Raw genomic sequence first — 20,554 nt, 5'->3', positions numbered from 1 at the left:
CATGAACATAGCCTCTATGAACCAGAACCCCCATACCCAGGCTGGGTTCCTATAGTGGCCCTACCAAATTCTTGTGCAGCCCTGGCTTGCACACCTCCAGGACAATAAACTCAGTGCCCTTAGCCATCTTCCTCTTGGAAAGCAATAAGCCAAGCTCAAATGACCTCAGGTTCCTGCCTTGCCCATCCTCATGGGACAACTAAGCCACATTACAGGGGCACATTCTGCCCCGGTACACACTCTGCCCTCTGAGTAATAGACATACCCCAGGCCTTGCACACTTTCTGCTCTGCCCTGGCCCTGCTTAGGTAACTGATTCTGATGTTACAGAGGGTATTCCCTCTCAGGCTCCCCACAAGTCCATAGCTCACATTCCTGCCTTTGTCAAGTCCATGTAGTTGTCATGGAGATGGCTGCCTTTTCATGGGACTTGGGGGGGTGGAACAGGGCCTTGAAGCTGGAAGGCATCCCAAGAGCCCATTGTATCCACTGCCCTGCAGACGTCATAGAAAACTGTCTTGAGCCATGGGGACACGCATCTCCCTGATGCTACAGCACCTGCCAGGCCTGGACAGCAGGACAAACAGGAACTCACCTTGATGGAACCATTCCTCTGGGCGGCCGGAGGAAGCACAGGAGAGAGGAGATGAGCCTGAGCAGGTGGCACCCTCCCTGTGCCCTCAGATTCCCACTGTGTGCCTTGGGCCAAGTAAGGACCTTGTCCCAATTACTCTTTGGGGCTGAGAACTCACCAGTGGGACATGCAAGGGAGGACCTGGGATCAGCAGGGCAGGTGAAGGAGGTACACTGTTCTGCAACTGGTGGGGGATGCAGGTTCCTGGAAACTGCAACCCCCAGGTACCTAAGGGGACAGTGTGCAGCAGAGGCCTAGCCCAGCTGGAGCGGGGTATACCTGCAGGGCTTGTCAGAACATGTAGGTGCTCTTTAAATGACCAGGGGGTGTCACCTATAGCACTTTCCAAATTCATAAGCCAACAGAACCCTTTCCTAGAGTTAAGGGACAGAGTTTGGGCAGTAGCAGACAACATGAACACTTTTTTGGGGGGCTCACAGCACAGGGTGAAGACGAGGCTTGGGTGTGAACCCTGGCCTGTTAGCTGTGTGACCCACAGCAGTTCCCTACTTCCTCACCTGCCCATGGAGGGCTGACCAGATGTCCTCCAGCTTTTGTGGTTGTCTGTCATGGATATGAGAGACTTTAGCCCAGGGAATAGGGTCTACGGGGAGCATGCCAATCTCACCCACCCACCTTTGGCCTTCTTGCCACCAAAGCAGCTGGCGTCATCCCTCCTCCGGCGCTGGGAGCCTGCAGCACTGCCTGGGGGCCCAGGCTCAGCCTCCTGGTACCTGTCAGCCCCAGGCACCTCCTTGTGCACATGGTAGGACAGGTTTCGCATGATGCACACGCAGTTCTCCACAGACTGTGGGGAAAGGTGACCTGGTGGGGCAGGGCCACGGGGTCTGGGGATTGCTGACCATCCCAGGACCCTGTGTGTGGCACTAGCTTTCAGGAAAGATTGGCCAGTTAAGCCAAGGAGGGGCTACAAGAGGAAGCCCCTATCTTAGGGAGCACTTGCCATCAGTAGGACCATGCCTTCTTCTCAGTGTGGCCGCTACCAGGTGGGTCATGTCCAGATCCACACCCATACCCCTTTGGGCCACCCCCAGACAGTTCCAGACCCCTGGGTCCCATTCCTGCACCATCCAGTTTTTGATCCTTGGAAGGAGGCTGGAAGACTGTCCCTGACCTTCCCACCTTGTTGTCTGTGTCCTTTCTGCCCACAGCTGACTGCAGGGCATGCAGGAGCGCATCCACCAGTCCTTCACATTCCCGGAGCCGTCGCCTGGCCTCAGCACCATCTGAGCTCACATTCCTGTATTGCCAGAGAGCAGGCCTGGTGACCCCCTAACCCCCATAAGAACTTCTCCAACCCCAACCCTGGCCCAAAGGGCTTGTCTTCATCTGTACAATTGGCCCTGCTGCTGCTACAACAGTCCCACTGGGATAGTATACCAAAACCTGAAGCACAGTGAAGGAGGGGCAGGAAGTCCTGACAACTTCAACTCCAGGAGGTGGGCTGCTTTAGCTCAGCATATCTGTTGGGCATAAGGGGTCTTCCCTGATTCCCAGTTTAATTAGGAAGGGCCAAAGAGGGGCCCAAGGAGGCCTGAATCCATCAGTGCATGGTAATTCTGCCCCTGCATCCCAGTGGCAGCACTAGGCTCCACACTGAGAGGTCTGGACCCCACAGGACCATTGGGGCAGGACCTGATGGATGCCTGTGGAGTCTATGGAAGGCCTCCCAGAGATAGGAGGGGAAGAGCAAAGGTCATAAACATGAAGGGACAAGACTCAGAGGCAACTGGACACAAGGATCTTGCTCCTACTCCCTACCTATCATGGTGATGGGATGATGGGCAGAGCTAGAGTGGTTGGACATTATAGGAAAGGTGGCTGTCTAAAGGTTGCCCTTGGGGGTGTCCCATCAGTCCTACTTCCCATCAACAGGACTCGTGATGTGGCTCTGAAACTCCTAAGATCCAGGTGGTTCACTGTCTTCCATGTTCTCTGGGACTTTCAGAACATGGTTACCCGCCAGGACAGGGCTTGGGTGTATGTGCAGTCTCTGGCACCTGTTTCTGCCTCCCTAATTGAATACCCAGTCATCCTGTGGAAACAGCCTGAGCCCAGCCCCTACCCACACCTCAGGCAGCCTGATGTGTTCTTGAAGACAGTCGTCCACTCAGCATCCCGGGGCTTGGAGTCCTCGTTGGGCTCTCGCTCCCAGCCCGAGTGGGGCACGATGACCTCATGGGTCAGCGTCTGCAGGCCATGGTCAATGATGACCATCTTCAGGGGTTCGTAGGATGACAGGTTCCAGAGTGTGCCTGCAGGGCGCCGCCGACCAACCATGCTGACTACTGGGCCCTGCCTCCCCTGGGGACTATGCTCAGGACCTGCCCCCACCCTTGTTCCCCAGTCCACATAGGAATTTTTTGTTTGGTTTGGTACTGGGAATTGAACCCAGGGGCACTTACCACTGAGCTACAACCCCAGTTCTTTGCAGAAGCTAGCCTAGAACTCGAAATCCTGTCTCAGTCTCCCAAGTAGATGGGATTATAGGCATAAGTCAAAGTACCCAGCTTTACACAGTAAAGTTAATCAGTATAGGTTTAACTGTAAAGTTAATCAGCATAGGTTTTTTTTTCTTTTTTTGGACTGAGGATTGAACCAGGGCCTTAGTCCATGCTAGGCCAGCACACTAAGACTGAGCTACACTCTAGCTTGCACAAAAAGTTAGAAAATAATAAAAAGCCAGGAGAAGTTCTGGAAGACCATCCTGGCCTAGGCAAGATATGCAGGCAGCACCTAAAGGTGGCTTCCAACTGGGAGGGAAGAGCTGGGCTTCAGAGGGGCCTGGCAGGTGTCATCTCTTCCTACCCATTCCTGCTATGTAGGTAGGTGGGACAAAGTTCCTGAGGCCACCAGGCCATACACAGAGATGGTCATGTGACCCTGCCTGCTCCTTCAGGTCCTACAAGACACAAACCCTACTACCCTACTATCATGGGGTGGGAACCAGGAAGGTGGGTCCTGGTACCAGCACCCCTGCCTATGGTAATAGAGACTGGGAATCTGTCACAGCATCTGGGCTGGATGCCCACTCCCAGGGCAAACAGTCCCAGCAGCTGGAATTCCTGACCTCCTGGGTGCTCTCCCCCAGGTGGCCTCACCCCTTGCAGGCTGAGCCTTGCTCTCCTTTCTTCCTGGGAGAAAAAGGCATGACCAGGTCCCACTCACCAGTGACCAGCTCACGGACCTCGTTGTCACGGGCTGCTCGCAGCAGGCGCACCAGAGCAGGCACACCGCCACAATCCCGGATTGCAGCCTTGTTGTCGGTGTCGCGGCCATAGGAGAGATTGCGCAGTGCTCCACAGGCCCGGCGACGCACTTCAGCCCGAGGGTGGTCTAGCAGTGCCACAAGCAGTGGCAGTCCACGCAGCTGTCGTACACGTCTCTTGACACTCTCATTCTCAAAGCACAGGTGCTGCAGGTAGGCAGCTGCATTGGCCTTCACAGGGTCCACAGGGTGCCGGAGCATGGCCAGCACTTCAGGTAGCTCAGGGTCCCGCCAGCGTGGCTCCTTGCGGGCACTGTCCACTGAGGGTGAGCGACGTACCACCCGGTCCAGGCTGCCCAGACTGCCCCGCTCTGGCTGGGCCAGTGGTGCCGTTGCTGCTGGGTACAGGGGCCGCTCATCGGTCAGTTCACCAGCATCATCTGCTACATCCTCATAGGCCCTGTTCAGGTGAGCAGGGCAAGTGAACATCTTTACAGCTGCTGCCAGCCCTACCCTCTGAGCTACCCATCACAGTATCCAGAAGACTATAAATGCCCAGAGCAGGGCTGGGCTGACAGAATCTATATCTCAGTACTGAGCATGGAGTGGGTCCCAAAAGTCATGCCCAAGAACTGACCATGCCAAAAGTCATGACCAAGCAAGAACTGACTCACAGTCAATGACAGAGCCAAATCCCAGCCAAAGGCCACTGGGGATGGGGAGTTTGCTCAATCCTATCACCAATCCTGCACTAAATGTGTTTCCATGTAATATTTTTCTGTGATAGCGGGTGGGAAATCTCACCCCATTTTGTAAGATCATCTGGCTAGTACCAGGAAGTAGGGGAAGTAAATGACTTTCCCTTCATGTGGTCATTCTAATAGAATCATCTGAAGGGCATTCAGGCTACTAGCCCTTCAGAGTATGAGATATCCTTTGCTCTCAGTAGCCCCATGGGCTCTCATCAAACCCACTTCCCAGGGTAGGGACTGAGCTAGGAGGGTCAAGTAACTCACCTAGGGTCACATAAAAAATCTAGACCCAGGCTGTGATTATGTTCCCACTCTGCACACATAAGGCATATAGACAGAACCAGAGGCTGTGACAGGAAGGACTAGGGGCAATGGGTTCTAATTATTCTGGTACCTGGGAGAGAATGAAGCACAGGGATAGTCTGGGACCTTGAGCTCAGAGTAACACCCTGAATCTCTTGCACTTTGGTGTTAACAGCCATCTGTTTGGAACAAAGCAGGAATCTGGCACTGTCACCAGCTTCTCTCCTGTCCAGACTAACATCTACCATCTCAGGGTCTGTCCTTGCTGCTGTCCTTGAGAAGAGTCAAGGCTGATCCAAACTAAAGTGTGCATGACTAACTCAGCCCCGGCAGCTTGACTGTGGAGTATTCTATGGCTTGGGTAGAGAAGGTAGAATTTCCAAAGGAGGCAGCCACATGGAATGGGGTGCTCACCTGGCACGAAGGCCCCGCCCACACTCAGCTCTTCTCCGTGTGGCTGTGCCGTAATCGGGCTCCAGCTCAGGGCCACCCTCATCATCAGCGGCCAGGCTGCGTGTGTCATCCTCCAAGCCATAGGGCTCTGCCTGGAAGCGCTCAGGCAGGGAACGACCACTTGATGGTCCAGGCTCAGGACCCACAGGGAAGGCCTCCCGGCGGCCAGGCAATGTGAAGCAGCCATCACCAGGTCCTGGGCCAAGGGGGCCAGTGCGTGGGGGCCGTACCCCTAGACCCCGGGACAGGCTGCCATAGCTAGGGCCATCACGGAGCTCAAGGCCATCAGGAAAGCCATTCCCACTACTGAGGTAGGTTCGGGAGAGTGTGGCTGCTGGACCACCACCACGCAGTAGGAAATGCCGATCCAGAGGGCCATCGGCAAAAGGGCCAAGTGGAGGGCCACCATCCAGCAGGGGGAGTCCATCTGGGCCCAAAGGCACCTGCCGTACTGTCCTCGTGGTCACTGTCTTGACAGTCTTGGTGACCTGGTGGATAGGCCGGTAGTGTGTGAGCTGGGCAGTCCAAGAGGCCTGGACAGTACCCTAGCAGAGCCAGGGTGACCTCAATTTTCCACCCAAACAGGCGGCCCCTAGAGGGCTGGCTCACATGCCCACATCACAAAGGGAGAGCTATGGGCTTCCTGGCTTGCTTTCTTAACATCTGCACCCAGCCATACCTTGGTTTCAGTGCGCCGGGTTGTACCATCTTCAGATGTGACAATGGATACATGGGAGGTAGGTGTACCAGGGTCCTCCTCCACTGTCACTGTCTCCTCTAGCACCTCAGGTGCCTCCGGCATTGTGGCCAGTGATGCCTGGCTCCCTGGGCTCTGCTCCTGGGGGAAAAGAGGCAGATATCAGGGGGCAGGACCTGCTGCTCATATGTCCCTGGAGTGTAGGTGCCTGGGTTCCCCATCCTAGGGCCTCCTTGGGTTCACTGGCAAATAAATAGCTTAGAGAGGTACAGGCCTCTCTGAGCTTCAATGCCTTGGCTATTGCAGGTTTTCCCAGGCCTGAAGAGGTCTAGATAGGATATGCAGGATGTCCTCCTGACATCATTTGTTACTCCTGGATGGACCCTCAAGGTTTTGTGCAGCCTCCTCCCTATTGCACTCCAGAAGCTTGGAATGCATAAATGCATAAACATTGGGGGGTCACAGTTTCAGTGGCACTGTCTCCTGTGGCCACTCCTGGTCTCCTGCCAAGTCCAGCCAGATGCTCTCACAGGACAGAAATACCCAGCTCTCAAAATGTACTGTAGTCCAAAGCACCAAAATATCCTTGATCCTTCCAATTTAGACACTCTTAAAGGCATGGTCTGGCCCCACCTCAGGCCTATGTCTGGTGCCCCCAGCTGACAGAGATTCTAGATGTCATATCAGAGACCAGAGATAGTAGATTTGCACCACAGTCACCTTACCATCACCCTGCAGGGGGCATACAACAGTGAAATTCTAGGCAGGACAACTATGCCCATGTGCTAAATAGCTGGACTTGCCAGTGGGGAAGCTGAAGCTGAAAGAAGACAGGCCAGTTCTGCTCTGCTGAGTGGCATGGAGACCTAAGCCAATCTGCCTTTGGGCATATGTGCCCCAGGGCTCCACCATGCTTATGTCCAGGGATTGGCATCTACCAGGATGGGCAGGGGGACTGAAATCAAAACTGTTGTGGTGGGCAAAGGGGAAGCACATTCCCGGGTAGCCAGGGACAAGTCAGCAGTACATGCCTCACTCTGTGGTCCAGGCCTCACAGAATGTGCTCCCTGTCTGGGCCCCTTGAGGCCTGCACAGATCCTGAGCAGAGGTCCAGGGAGGGTTGCAATTCATACTGCACCTGCGTGGCTCCAGAGCCTCTGGCTGCATGTGTCATTTTGGGAGGTACTCTAGGCAAAATACCCAGGGCTGTTTTCAGGGCCTGCCTCCTGAGATCTTTGGCACAGGAATCTGCCTCACATCAGGGCCCTAATGCATGTGTGCAGAGGTCGGGGTAGGAGCCTGCACCAATATGTTAGGACAGTACATCCCTCAGGATCAAGAGAAAGAGGAGAGCAATAGCACAGAATGCACTCCCCCCTCCCCTAGAAGCAGGTCCTCAGAAGGTAAAGAAATGAGATCATAGATGGGAAAACTGAGGTCTGGCAGAGGTGAGAAAGTTTACTCAGAACCTCACTATTGTTAGCCAAGGGATTTCAGGCACCTATCTGATAAGGAATCCTTTGAGTGATACCTTACCTCTTGGGAACAAGGCCTTGATGGGGACAAGGCCTTGATGGCCACCAGCCCAGTCTTAGTGGAAAGTCTGCTGGGACCTGGCCAGAAAGAAGAGACCCTGTTCCCAGGGAAGAGAAACAGATTGGGGACAATTGGTAGTGTGCTGAGAGGGAGGCCTGGGCTTTTACCCCAAGGGCAATGGGGAGCTGGGAAGGTTCTAAAGTAAAAGTAGGCACAGGGCAGCTATCCCTTGTAGCGCCTGGGCTTCCCCATGTGTATCTGGTAACTGTGTGTCAGGCTTCAAACTCTGTGCAGGGCCCTGAGATTAGTCACAGCTCTAGTGTGGGGCCCAAGAAAGAGGGGTGGCCTTCCTGGAGACAAGGTAGAGGGGAGGAGCAAGACTGAGGAGACTGTTGCCAGTTATATATGGCCTCTTAGATTTTTATACATTAAACACAAGTAGAAGAGCTCATATTCCCTAGCTAGGTGGTAGGGAACTGAGCCCATACCAATCAGCTCACTCTGCCAAGTACATGCTGTTCATGAGCCCACCAACCCACAGACTCACCAGAAAGATGTTCCAGAGTTTGAGCCACAGAATGGCTTTGGGCATTTCCTTACCATAAGCTTCAGTTTACCTGTTTGCTGCCAGCTCTGAGACCCCCGTAGTTGGGAGATGGGGGAAGGACATTGTTGTACCTCATTACCAATCTGTGGCCCATCTTCCTCCTCCCAAGTTGGCTATGGTGAGGGTCTAACAGTGCAGTTAGGGTGAAAGAGTTAGGAGAGAAAGGGCCCCCAGCCATCAGTGGCAATTCTGCAGTATCACCACTAACATTGGGGATCAGCAGCAAGGCAGCGGGATCCCAAGGACCCAAGAGTTCCTACTGGCAAATGACCTCAGGGAGCTAAAAATGGGCAATGACTTCATTCAGGCAGGTGGAACCATGAGTCAGCTGGCACTCAAGGAAAAGCCCAGCCCTGTTACACATGCCTAGGCACACACAGACAGGGATCTGGAAACATGCACAGACACATGTACCTGATTCCTCAGGTAGGAACATGTGCAGGTCCATAAGTATATGAGCACCCAGCCTAGTTCACAGGTCCGAACATATAAATTTGTGGCACCTCTAAGAGCACCCAAAGTGCACAGTACTACTATTCTCAGAGGCATATGCTAGAATACCTGTATTCTCATGTCTTCCACTGGTTTATCCAGACCCTTACCCATGTGGGGCCTCGAGATATGCTTTCAACATACAAGGACCAAGCCACAGACTCTCCGAGCTGGCAGCAAATAGAGAAACTGAAGCTTATAGCAGAGGGATGTCCAGGTAAACTCCATGGCTCAGGCCTCTCCAACATCTTTATGGTGGATCTATAGGATGGTGAACTAGTGACCAGCATACACTTGACAAAGGGGGCTGAATGGGGTGCCTGGTTCCCTGACTGGCTCCAGTGTCCTATTCTGGGGTTCTATGATTCACATTTGTCAGCCCAGACTGGCCTGCAGGGAACCCTGTCCTGCAGCCTCACATTACCTTTGTCCTAGACCTGATTCTAGGCTGTTCCCCTCTACAGCCCAGGCATTGGCACCATGCTGGACACAACACCCCTCTCCTCCCCTACTCCTTATGTCCTGCCAATCATTTATTGTCGCCTCCTCCTTGGTCCTGGCTTTATCCTTTCACCTCATAGAAGGACCATGTTCTGTGGGGCTCACATTCATCCTGGGGCTCTCCCATCTATGGTGCAGCAGGTCTATAGCTTCTGGGCCTGGCTTTGAGAGGGTCTGCAGCCCAGATCTGGGGTTTCCTATGAGTTCCCTTGGGCCTGTAGAAGAGGCCAGAGTGTCTGATGAGGCAGACCCGCCCACTACCTCTCAATAGGATCCCTGCAGACACAACTGAGCACAGCACAAGCGCCTTGGGCCCCAAGAGGCGTCTGCCTCTTTGGGGGTTGTTTTCCTCATACAGAGATTCTGGAAACAGGTTGCCAGTCCAATCTATGCAGCCAGATACAAGAAACATAGGGGGTAGAAAAGCAAGATGTAGATCAATGCTCAAAGGTCTATGAACTTTATAGATACACACTCACAGTCTGTATCATGAAGAACAGACGCAGAGGTGGGCTGCCCACCCTACGCAAGGTCTGCTGGGAAACACAGGGTACAGGTTAAGGTGAGAATGTTCACTTAGAGAGTACAACTCCTGGGCCAAGTGTCCAAAGGGCAAGCAATGGCTACCCCTGGATGGATAAAAAATTGGAAAAATAATATTCTGAATCCCTCAGTATGACACTTCCAGGTGGAGTACAGGACAAGTCAGGCTGATATCTCCCAGGAGGCATCCAGACCTTGGCCACCACAAAGTGGTGCCCATGGCCGCTGAAGGTTGACCTTCCACTGTAGCAATATACCTGCCAGGGTGTGGCCCTAGACAAGTGGGCTGAAAGGCCAAGGGAATCTGGTGTCCAGCAGGCTGGGAGAGCAAGCCAGTAACCTAACCCAGCTTCCCTAAGCCTAGACCTCAGCTACACTGTACCCACGAATTCCCCCCGCCCCCCGAGGTCCCTTCATTTCTGAATCAGTCAGTAGCCAGACCCCCGGAGCCAGAAATGCATAACAGGCAGAAATCTGGCTGTGGGAGACATTCCTCCTACCATAAGGGGTCTTATGTGGGGTTGCTCCTCTATTCAGCCTATTTCCCCGACTATTACTGAATCCTACTTCTGAGCAGAGTACAGGCTGCTCACCTGCCTTCCACTCTATCCAGTACTGGGAGGCGACCTGCCCCGTTTTCCTCTGAGACCCCTCCTGCCTCCACACGTGGACAGGACCAGCTTCCACCCCTCCTCTCATGAGCGTTGCTGAGGCAGAGCTTCCATTAAAGCTCCAGAAGCTCTTTCGTAGGTCCCCAGAGTAGGAGCCTGTGCAGGGGTAGAGAGGGGAGGGAAGGGAAAGGGAGGGTGCCCCAGGAAAGAGGAGGCCTGGTTGGACTTCCCTCTGCAGACTCAGTCAGCCTCCCTCTGCACAGAGAAGGGATACTCAGGGAGGCCCTGGCCCTCTACCCGGGTACCCCACCACCTATCCTGGTGCTGGCTGAGATACACCCAACCAGGTCAGGTCCTGGCTCCTTCTGAACCCAGGGTCACCTGCCTTGGGACACTGCGGGCTAGTTCTGGAGACCCAGAGGCCCCAACCCATTCTGCACAAACCCAGGGTAGTGTGCTCACTCCTGCCACCCCGCCTAGCCCTGGGTCCCGCGCAGCCCAGCCGGGAGATCAGACAATAGCTGCTTTGGGCCAGCAGCTCAGCGTAACAAAAGCGGGTCCTTCCCGGGAAAGGCCGGCGCCCCGCCCTCCGGTGGGGCTGGCCCCAGGATGATGCCCTCGGCCCCCGCCCGGAACCGAGTTCCCTCCAACCTGTCTGAGTTCGGCCGGCATCGGGCCGGGGTTCTGGGGGCGCAGGCCTGCAGGGGCGGCGGCAGATACACCGGGCTCGGCTCCGGTGTCTCTGCCGCTTGGGCTCAGCGGACTCGCTCCCCGCGGGGGCGGATCTGGCGGCGGTCACGGTGAGCAGCCAATCGGGCGGGGCCGCGCCCAGGCGGGGCGGGGCGGGAGCCAAAGGAGTGGGGCGAGGTTGGCATTCTACTGCCGGGGGCGGGGCTCTTTAGCCAGCATAGGCCCGGGTGGTCCCCAGGTCCCTGGCAGCTGGTCAGAATTCTCGACCCTTCCCCAGGGGGTGGCATTTTCCAGCCCAGTGACTTTAGCCAAGTCCTTCCTAGGATTCGGTTGGACTTCAGCAAATGAACACACACACCCTTCCACCTATACAGACTGAATTCAAAAGCCAGCATCTTTGGCATAATCCACTTATCCTGGTTATGACTCCGTTTTCCCCTTCTAGGCCAATGAGACAGTAGTTAAGCATTGTTAGCGCTGCAAGTTCTCTCAGATCTAGTCCCAGCCCTCTGCCTAGCCCCTACCCAGCACGGGCTTCCAAGAAAGGCCCTCCCACAGAGCTCAATGGGGACCTGGCGAATGGTCTTTCCACAGGCCTACTTTATGTTTTGAGTTCTCTCCATCAAGAGACCCTGTGTCTTCCCACCCTTTGAGGTATCAGAGTGGGTCAAATATTGGGGCAGGAGAACAACTCTTGAGTAACCTTGTGTAAAAATCTTAATCCCTTTACCAGGTGTGGTGGCACAAGCCTGTAATTCCAGAATCCCAGCGACTGGCTGAGACAGGAGGATTGCCAGCCTCAGCAACTTAGTGAATTAAATAAAAAATAAAAAAGGCTGGAGATGTGGCTTAGTGGTTAGGTACCCCTGGGTCCAATCCCCAGTACCAAAACCAAACCAAACCAAACCAAAATCCAACGCTCAAAAAAACTTAATATCTTGATCTTGAACCCTTAGAAAAAATCCTAGGGGCTGAGCTGGCTTCAGACCCTCTGTTTCTGATCTACTGGGAAGTGGTGGATGAAGTGAGGGGATCAGAGTTGCCAATTAGGGGTTCTCTATCCCATGGAGTCTCCAAGCAGCCACACCTAAGGAGTCTGACTCTGTTTGGGGGAAACTTAGGTGAAGGGGAGGGAAATTCAGGAGAGGGTCAGTGAGGGCGACCTTCTTGGATCATTTCCCACAGAGGCAAGCCAATGGCTCCTGCATCATGAATGACAAACCAGGTTCTGATATTAACAGAGCTGGGGCCAGCCCACAGAGGCTTTGGGGGTACTGCAAGAAAGGGGCATAGGCTTGAGCTTCCTGCCTCATACCACCCCTGGCTTCCACAATATGCCATGTACAGAGGTTATACTTCCAGTAAGCTCAAGCACTTTCAATGTCCACTATGTGCCACTTTGAGCCTCAGTTTCCCTACCTAGACAGGAGTGAGTTGACTTTACCACTGGCCTACTGCATCCTCCATTCATGGCTGCCCAGGCCAGTAAGAAGTATACACTGCTTTAAGGGAATGTGGCCCCAATCCTGAATTAAGGCCGGTTTGGTCTTCTCCCCAAATGCACCAGTTGCTAGTGCCCCAGCCATAGGCCATCTTGCCTGAGCCCAAGGCAGGTCCAATGGCCCATCTGGCCAGGCGTTCATGGTATCCTTCCCACCTAGGTGAGGATCAGCCCTGCTCTGGCTAAGTGTCTGAAGAGCAGGCAGCCAAGACCATGGAGAATCCTAGGAGACACAGCAGCAGTAACTTCTAGCCTTGGTTCCATAGTCTTGGCCCCCAGCTATCTGTCTTGCTAGCTTTAGTACTCCAGCTCTGTCCCAAGGTTCAATGATAGCTCACCCAGCACCTCCTGCTGGGATTAATCTGAGAAGTAGGTTTGGCATGGAGGCAGTTGGGTCTGGCTAATCCAATGCCTCCCTGTGTCCCGATCAGCCTAATCAGTCCAGCTACAACCCTGGGAACACATGTTGTCTCTGCTCCCAGCCTAAGAAAAAAGGGCAGGGTGGAAGAGAGGTCATGGCCTAAGGTCATGCAGGCTCAGTCCCCAGGAGGCCAGGGCAATTCCAGACTGTGGGAACATGTTTTTGCCAGAGCATCGACCCTCTGAATGCCCTCTGTCCTCCCACACTACTTATCTGTGAGCTGTAGAACAGAGCCTGTTCCCGGTTGGGAGGGATAGACTGAGTGCCTGGTGTTTGAGGAGCAGCCTTGGGGTCACAGGCTGCCATTGTCCCCATGTGGCTCAGCTAGGCATTCTATTTCCCTGCTAGATTTTAGGGAACACCCTTTGGAACTCTTGAGGTTTGGAACTCTTTGAGTTCTTGTATTCATACTGATTCCTCTCAGTCCCAGGCTCCTGTGGGTGGTTATGCCACCTTCCCGAGACCACTCAGACCCAGATGCTTAGGAAGAGTTCCCCAGTGAGTCAGGGGCATTCTGAAGACATGCATTTGACTTTGACTGTGAACTTGTACAGGGCCATACATTTTATATGAGTGGACAAAAGAACCATCACCTGGCCATTGTCAAGCAAGGCCAAGCTCAGGGAGGGGTCACTTGCCCTAAGTTCCTCAGCCTGACACAGGCAGACTGTCACCAGACTCTATAGGCTTCTTGCGCTTCCTCATTCCACCCTCATGACCCATGGAGGTAAGGGAGATGTTGGGAAGGTCTAGGAAGTCTGACTCCTGTGGAGCCCTATCTGTTCCACTGGCTAGGAAATAGACAGGGCTTCAGACCCTCTGGGGATAAAAGCTGCCTAAAGCCTATTCTGAGGGCAATGGCCAGCAGGGAAACTGAGGCTCCCAGGTCACCCTCTGAGCTGTAGACAGAGCCTGGGACCTCAATCAAGCCTTCCCCTGGGGCTGACCTACCAATGCATGCAATGAAGGAGAAAATCATAGAAGGGAGGCTCCAGAACAGGCAAAACCTTCAGTGTCACCAGGCTGCCCAAAGAGCTGCCAAGATCAGATCCTATCCACTGAATCCTGAGCGTTCCCTCAGTGGACTGTGCTAATCTCAGGGTCAAACTGTATCTTGAACATCATTCATATAGTGCCTAGCATACCTAAGTGGCTAGCCAACATCCGTGGGATCTTTTCTTTCCTCTCCAAAAGCTCAACAGGTCTTATAACATGCCATTGCATACATCAAAGTTTTGCTAGGACTCTTTGATTGATTCCCCAGTTGGCTGTTTTTACCCTCTCCCAGTCAGTGGGCTGTTACCTGCAGGACCAGCTGTTGCCAGGCCATTGGTAGGGGATGCCCACTGCCCACACCACTGCTGCCTACTCCAGCCTGCTGGGCATGCTCCAGCTGCAGGGCAACATGGCGCCGCTCCTGCTCCAGTGCCCGTGTCAGTCGCTCGAAACGGGCCTCCTGCTCCTTCACCGAGGCCAAGATGCTGGCAGCTGAGTGTACATTGTAGTCCTCCATGATAGGGTGCCAGCCAGCTGCAGGCAAAGCAAAGCAAACTAAGAGTGGTGTGGAACAGTGGCCTGATGAGGCTGTCACAGGCCTCTTGCCTATCCCACTCACAGATCATACAACATCACTCCCAGACCAGAACATTCAGCTCTCTGGAAGGAAGCTGCATTGATTAAATTCTAAATTAAAAGTCATTAATCCCAGGCCGGCTGGAAGCAGCTGGCTTATTCCCAGTGAGGCCTGGGGCTCTGACCCAGGCTCCTCTGCTTCCTACCAGGTCCAGCAGAATCATGGACTGTGAGTGTCTTAGAGACTGCAGGGATGGGCAGGAAGAGCTGGTGTGATGAGTATCCACTATTTCCTTGGCCCACAGCATATACCAGCTCATCCCTATTTCATGAGACTATCCCAGCGCCACCTTATAACTGCGGACAAGGCCAAGAAAGGGTCAGGGACCATTTGTAGCCACACAACTAGTGTGCCAGAGCTGGTGCTGGACAGGGAGTAAGAAGCCAGTCTACTATCGCAGTTGCCTAGAACACCTAGGCAAGTGACCTCTGCCTCAGCTCCCAGCAACACTGGCCCAAGGACTATTGTCCAGCCTCCATTTGCAGCCACCCCAGCCTAAAATAGCGGCAGTATCTGTTTCACAAGGCTAAGTGAAAATCTAGTAAAAGCCTTGCTGAGGTTCTGGCTAGGGCTACATGAAGTTTAGAGGCTCTGTGCCTGTAAGTGGCCTATGTGTGAGAGGGCATAGGCCCAAACATCTGAGGCCCAATACTTGGGGAGGTCAGGCCCACCCAGCCCCTGGCTCAGCACTGCCCCAGGGGAACAAGCAGGGGCAATGGAGAGTTGGCATTTGCAGTGACAAGCCAGCAGTTTTCCTTGCTGCTTGTTCTCTGGCTGACCAGTGTGTTTGTTTTTCATGGGCAATGAAAAGCAGACCAAGTATGCAGAGCTCAAACCCAGGCTCAGAGCCGCAGGCAAGGTACAACCATGTGGCCACAGTGCCCAGAGCTTGGTGCATGGCTTGATGCCCAGTACTATTTGGAGTCTGCTCCTGGCTGGTCCCACACAGCCCACTAAGGCCAATTCTGCTAGACCCCTTACCCCTGCACCAACATAGAACCTGAACTTAGAAAAGAGAGGCCCCTGTGTATGAATGCCACCCACAATGACTGACACAAACAGAGGGCCAAGTCTGCTACTCACTGGCCTGGATGGAGCCAGCTGCAAGGACAAAGCTCCTAGACAGGAAGGGCCAGTGCTAGGCTGGGCCACATCAGTGATGGCTGAGTTGAGGACACAGTGTATTTCAAAGGTGAAATGATACTATGGGGCCTAGTCCCACCATGACACTTGAGAAACCAAGGCCCAATGAGGGCAAGAGACGAGCATAAGTCCCCCACACCTGCTCTTCATCTCCCCAGCTCCTGTCACATAAATAAAATGGTCAATGTGACCTTGTGAGGATGCTAGTGTGGGGATAGGAGCTGTTAAATCAGCCATACCCTGAGAATGAACGGCACTACAGCTGGGAAAGGTGTTAGCCCCACTGGGAAGAGGGGGTTGGGAGTGAGGCACAATTTGGGTTCTCGGGCCACCAAAAAGCACAGCTCAGGCAAAGAAGGAGTACTATTTCCTGTGCACATCTTCCAGCACCCAGACCCAGTCAAGGCGTAGACACTAGGCCTTATGAAAGTATGAACTGAGACTGGTGGTACAAAGAGTGGTGCTAGATGGGTTTGGAGTCTTCCTGCCTGGGAGGAGACAGACAACCCAAGTCCTCAGCCATGTCTTGTTTGCTGAGTTGGCCCATCTCAGCTGAGACTTAGAGCCAAGAAGCAGAAGGGACCGGGACACTGCATGTGGGTAGCAATGATCAGGATCCATGGGACAACTGCTGGCCTGTGGACAGGAGGCAGCTTTCTTCTCTCCTTGTGCCTAGAAAGATTCCTGCTTGACCCCCATAATCAGTTTCACATTTTCCAAATAGGAGGCCACTTTATGACAAATGTGCCTACCCATTGAGTGAATTATAAATGACAGGGACAGCATTGGGCACGCCAGGAGTGACCATACATCAGGACCATGTGAGAACACGAATATCCAGACCAGAAAACAATAGGAACCTTGTAGGTGGGTTGGTAAGGTCAGAGCTGAGATTAAATGTTGCAAAACTTAATTATAAAAGAAAAGTGACTGCCTAGTCCCAGTACAAAAGACACCAGATGAGGGGCTGGGGTTGTGGCTCAAGTGTTAGAGCGCTGGCCTAGCATGCATGAGGCATTGGGTTCGATCCTCAGCACCACATAAAAATAAAATAAAGATATTGTGTCTACCTAAAACTAAAAAATAAATATTAAAAAAAAGATACTGGCTGAGTGTTTAGTATTAAGCTAAGAGCATTCCCCCATGGTCTCAGAATGCTGTTGGACAGGGAGTTGCATGAGAAGCCTGGGTGGAAAAACAAGTGACTCCAGGACACAAAAGTTGGAAGTGGGAGACTGAAGGAAGAGCAAATCACAGATGGGAATGTAGGAGGAAGGACAGACAAATGGGTGAATGGATGGACAGGCAGGTAGGGGATGGAGGGAGATAGATGGGTGAATACAGGGGTAGGCAGGTGAATATGGGAAATGGACAAATGCATAAATGGATGGATGGGTAGGTGGGGGAATACAGAGGACGGACAGACTGACGGGTGAATGGAGCAATGGATAGGCAGGTAGGGGAATGATGGTTTGACAAATGGGTGAAAGGATGGATGGACAAGTAGGATTATGGTGGGTTGTAAATAAATGGATGAGAGGATGGTAGATAACTTGACAAGTAGATGGATTGGCAAATGGATGGATGGATGGGTAGGTGGATAGAAGGAGGGATGGGAGAATAGGAGGCTGGATGGAAGAGGGAATAAATGAGTGAGAGAACAGGTGTATGCACAAGAGGATGAGGAGATGATTATATGAGAGGAGCAGGGCTCCATGGAAGGGTGGAGGGAGGATGGATCAGGTGGGTGGATGGATAAAAAGATGGGTAAGAAGACTAGACAGATGGGCTGATTAGAAGCTAGATAGATGGGGGATGAAGGAATAAGTGAATAGATAGCTGATCAAATGGATAGGGCACTGTGGTGGCAGGTGAGTAACAACAAAGCTTGCAACACAACTGGAAGGAGGAAGCCCAGCCTCACATGTTCTGGGGCAAATGTGGTCAATGCTAGTTCTGTTGGGAAAGAGAAGACATCATCAGAGAAACCTCAGGATAGGATCTGAATGCTTCCCCTGAAACCAAAATCCAATATTTGACGTCTTCTTGCTGACCCAGACATTCCTCCTCAGAAGGAGTCCAGCCAAAGCACTGCTCTGGAAAATCAAATTATGGGGCCCCAGTCCAATCTGGGTTGAGGAATTAGAGGAATTTCCTAAGGGTCAGGGCAGCAGGGGAGTAGGCAGCAGCTCTTGCCAGCCACATATCAGAACCTAGGAGGGAACTAGTGACATCAATCCTTCTTCCACTCCCCATTCTATACTCTGGCCATCTTGAGGAGAAACACATGGTACCAGAAAGTAAACTAGCAGGAGTTGAACTCAAGCCCAGTGGTATACAAGTCCATACTTTCTGCCTAGGACATTGTTAGAGCTCTTTCCCCCCCACCCCACAAGAGACTTATTCCCTAATTTATTGGCCAGGCCTTCCGGGGACCCATCATTATCCCATTGCCCCTATTGGGATCATATGGTGCCCGAAGCTTCAGGAATAATTTCTGGTCAACCCCCAAGGATAGGCACTTGCCCAATCTGGGAATAAGGCAAAGAAGTGCAGACTTGGGTAAAGGGTTCACACCAGGCAGAGTCTACTCTTGCCAGAGGCCAGGACTACAAGGTCTTTGGCAGTCAGTGCAGACCATGGGGTGCCTGGCAGTGCTAGGGAAAGGCTGTTCTCAGTCTCTAAGCAATGGCAGAAACTGCTAAGAAAAGAGGAACCAGCAGGACTTAGAATAAAACATTTCTATACGTTAAAAAAAAAGCAACAAATAGTATGGTCATTTTTTAGGAAGTGACACCTCTAAGAACAACACATGCAGTAAGCATTTTAGCTGGAATAACAAGCATTGAGTTTACTTTTAGACTGTGACTTCAGCACAGTGGAGGCTGGTGTGGGGCATGTGGGACCCACTGCACTCCTCTTTCTACTTCTGTGCCTTTGTAATTTTCCACAGTAGAAAGCAGAAGAAAGTCAAGTACAGTGGTATAAGTCTTTAGTTCCAGTTACTTGGAAGGCTGAGGAAAGAGAGTCGCTTGAGCCCAGGAGTTTGAGGCCAGCTTGGGGCAACATAACAAGATCCTGAGTCAAAGAGAGAGAGAGAGAGAGAGAGAGAGAGAGAGAGAGAGAGAGAGAGAGAGAGATAGATATAGATAGATATGGATGGATGGGGGAGAGAGAAAAGGATAAGGCATACAGAATATCAAAACATAATTGACATGATAGAATCAAGTATTTTTAACATCTGGCAATAAAGTGATATCCTTAATCTGTAGGTGCTCTAATAAATCAATAAGAAAAAAAAAAACCAGCTGAAAGTGAAGAAGACATAAACAATGTGGTTGGAGGTAAGATTCACACACATACACAGGAAAGGACTACAATGATCTTTATCTTGAGGTCAGAGTGGTGGCTGGTGATGGGGAGGGTCCCTTGTACTGGGGCTGCTCCAGGACTCTCACACAGTTCTGCACATGCCTGTGTCCTACAAAGTACATGAACTATGATTATAGTCAGAACGTAAGTAAGAAAGGAGACTGCAGAGCTCAGTAACCACTCCTCTGGAAGAGTCCCCACCCACCACTAATGCGTAGGCTGTACTTCAATAATGGGATCTCTGCCAGCTGGTGGATATGGCCATGATGATGGCTGAGCCGCCCTGGAGCCTCCTGGACAGGTGGCACTAAATGGCATGCATGTGCCCAGTGACTGCAGTCATGTAAAATGTGCAGAGCAGTCAAGACAGCATGCAAAAGGGGAGATGTGGGGGGCCAGGGGATGAGGAAGAGTCTTTCTTTAACAGTCTTCATTGTTTGTAGGATAGAAGGAATGGTCAGGTAACACCACTCTGGTTTCCAGGGAGAAGTGTTTCTACTAGAATAGCCCTGAGTACCTGGCTTAGAATGCACTCACTCTCTCTCCCAGCTCCTTTGATTGGTGGGTTTGGTGGAAGGCAATGACCATGCTCAGCTGAGGTCCTTCCTTTGTGGATTCCACCTGCCTATAGAGAGGTTCTGCCATCTTCTCTTTTTCCTTTGGGAAGCAGAATCTGTGCAGGTGAGGGCAGGTCTGCAGCATGGGGCATGAAGTTCAATTTACAGGGCTTATCCTATTAAGACCACATGGCTCTTACACTAAAGAAGCTGGAATCTTGATCTCCATGTGTCTGATTATTTTTTGTTTTGTTTTTGATGCTGGGGATTGAACCTAGGGTCTTGTGCATGCAAGGCAAGCACTCTACCAATATGAGCTATATCTCCAGCCCATATGCCTGATTCCATTGGGCATAGAGGGATGCTTTTTAAATTGGCCTTTATTAAGAATCATTGTTGGGCTAGGAATGTGGCTCAAGCAGTAGTGCATGCTTGCCTGGCATGCACAGGGTGCTGGGTTCCATCCTCAACACTACATAAAAATAAAAAATAAAGACATTGTGTCCACCTAAAACTAAAAAATAAATATTTAAAAAAAGAATCATTGTTGTCAAAAAGTATCTTATTAAAAAAGGAAAAAAAAAAAAAAAAAGAAAGGAGGCTGAGTGTGGTGGCACAGGCCTGTAATCCTAGCAATTTGGGAGGCTGAGGCAGGAAGATCACAAGTTTAAGGCTAGTCTCAGCAATTTAACAAGGCTCTAAGCAACATAGCAATACTACCCTATCTCAAAATAAAAATTAAAAGGGCTGGGAATTTAGCTCAGTGGTTAAGTGTCCCTGAATTCAATTCAGGTACCAAATAAAGAAAGAGAGAAAGAAAAAAGAAAGTGGAAAACAAAACAACAACAACAAAAAAACAAATGTCCAGAAAGCATGGAG

The 20,554-nt window shown here is 52.0% G+C and overlaps 1 protein-coding gene across 7 annotated transcripts in view; it reads right to left on the bottom strand.

The window, feature by feature from the left end:
* Arvcf (ARVCF delta catenin family member) overlaps positions 1-20,554 on the bottom strand; it is a 49,355-nt gene that overhangs the window by 6,108 nt on the left and 22,693 nt on the right. For 4 of the 7 annotated variants that reach the window (XM_076857238.1, XM_076857456.1, XM_076857301.1 and 1 more), the window contains 7 exons: positions 14,274-14,500; positions 6,051-6,209; positions 5,333-5,859; positions 3,824-4,323; positions 2,727-2,910; positions 1,778-1,895; positions 1,271-1,442 (listed from right to left, as the gene is read on the bottom strand). In XM_076857238.1, the coding sequence (XP_076713353.1) occupies positions 1,271-1,442; positions 1,778-1,895; positions 2,727-2,910; positions 3,824-4,323; positions 5,333-5,859; positions 6,051-6,209; positions 14,274-14,483 (1,870 nt within the window). In that variant the 5' untranslated portion in view covers positions 14,484-14,500. Of the gene's footprint in view, positions 1-1,270; positions 1,443-1,777; positions 1,896-2,726; positions 2,911-3,823; positions 4,324-5,332; positions 5,860-6,050; positions 6,210-11,009; positions 11,124-14,273; positions 14,501-20,554 lie in introns of those variants that run through there. The other 3 variants (XM_076857617.1, XM_076857573.1, XM_076857519.1) reach the window with 2 other exon arrangements.

This window comes from Callospermophilus lateralis, chromosome 1 (genome assembly GCF_048772815.1).
Source record: "Callospermophilus lateralis isolate mCalLat2 chromosome 1, mCalLat2.hap1, whole genome shotgun sequence".
NCBI lineage: Eukaryota > Metazoa > Chordata > Mammalia > Rodentia > Sciuridae > Callospermophilus > Callospermophilus lateralis.
The sequence above is the reverse complement of the archived record's forward strand: the minus strand, read 5'-3'. Positions and strand labels throughout refer to the sequence as shown.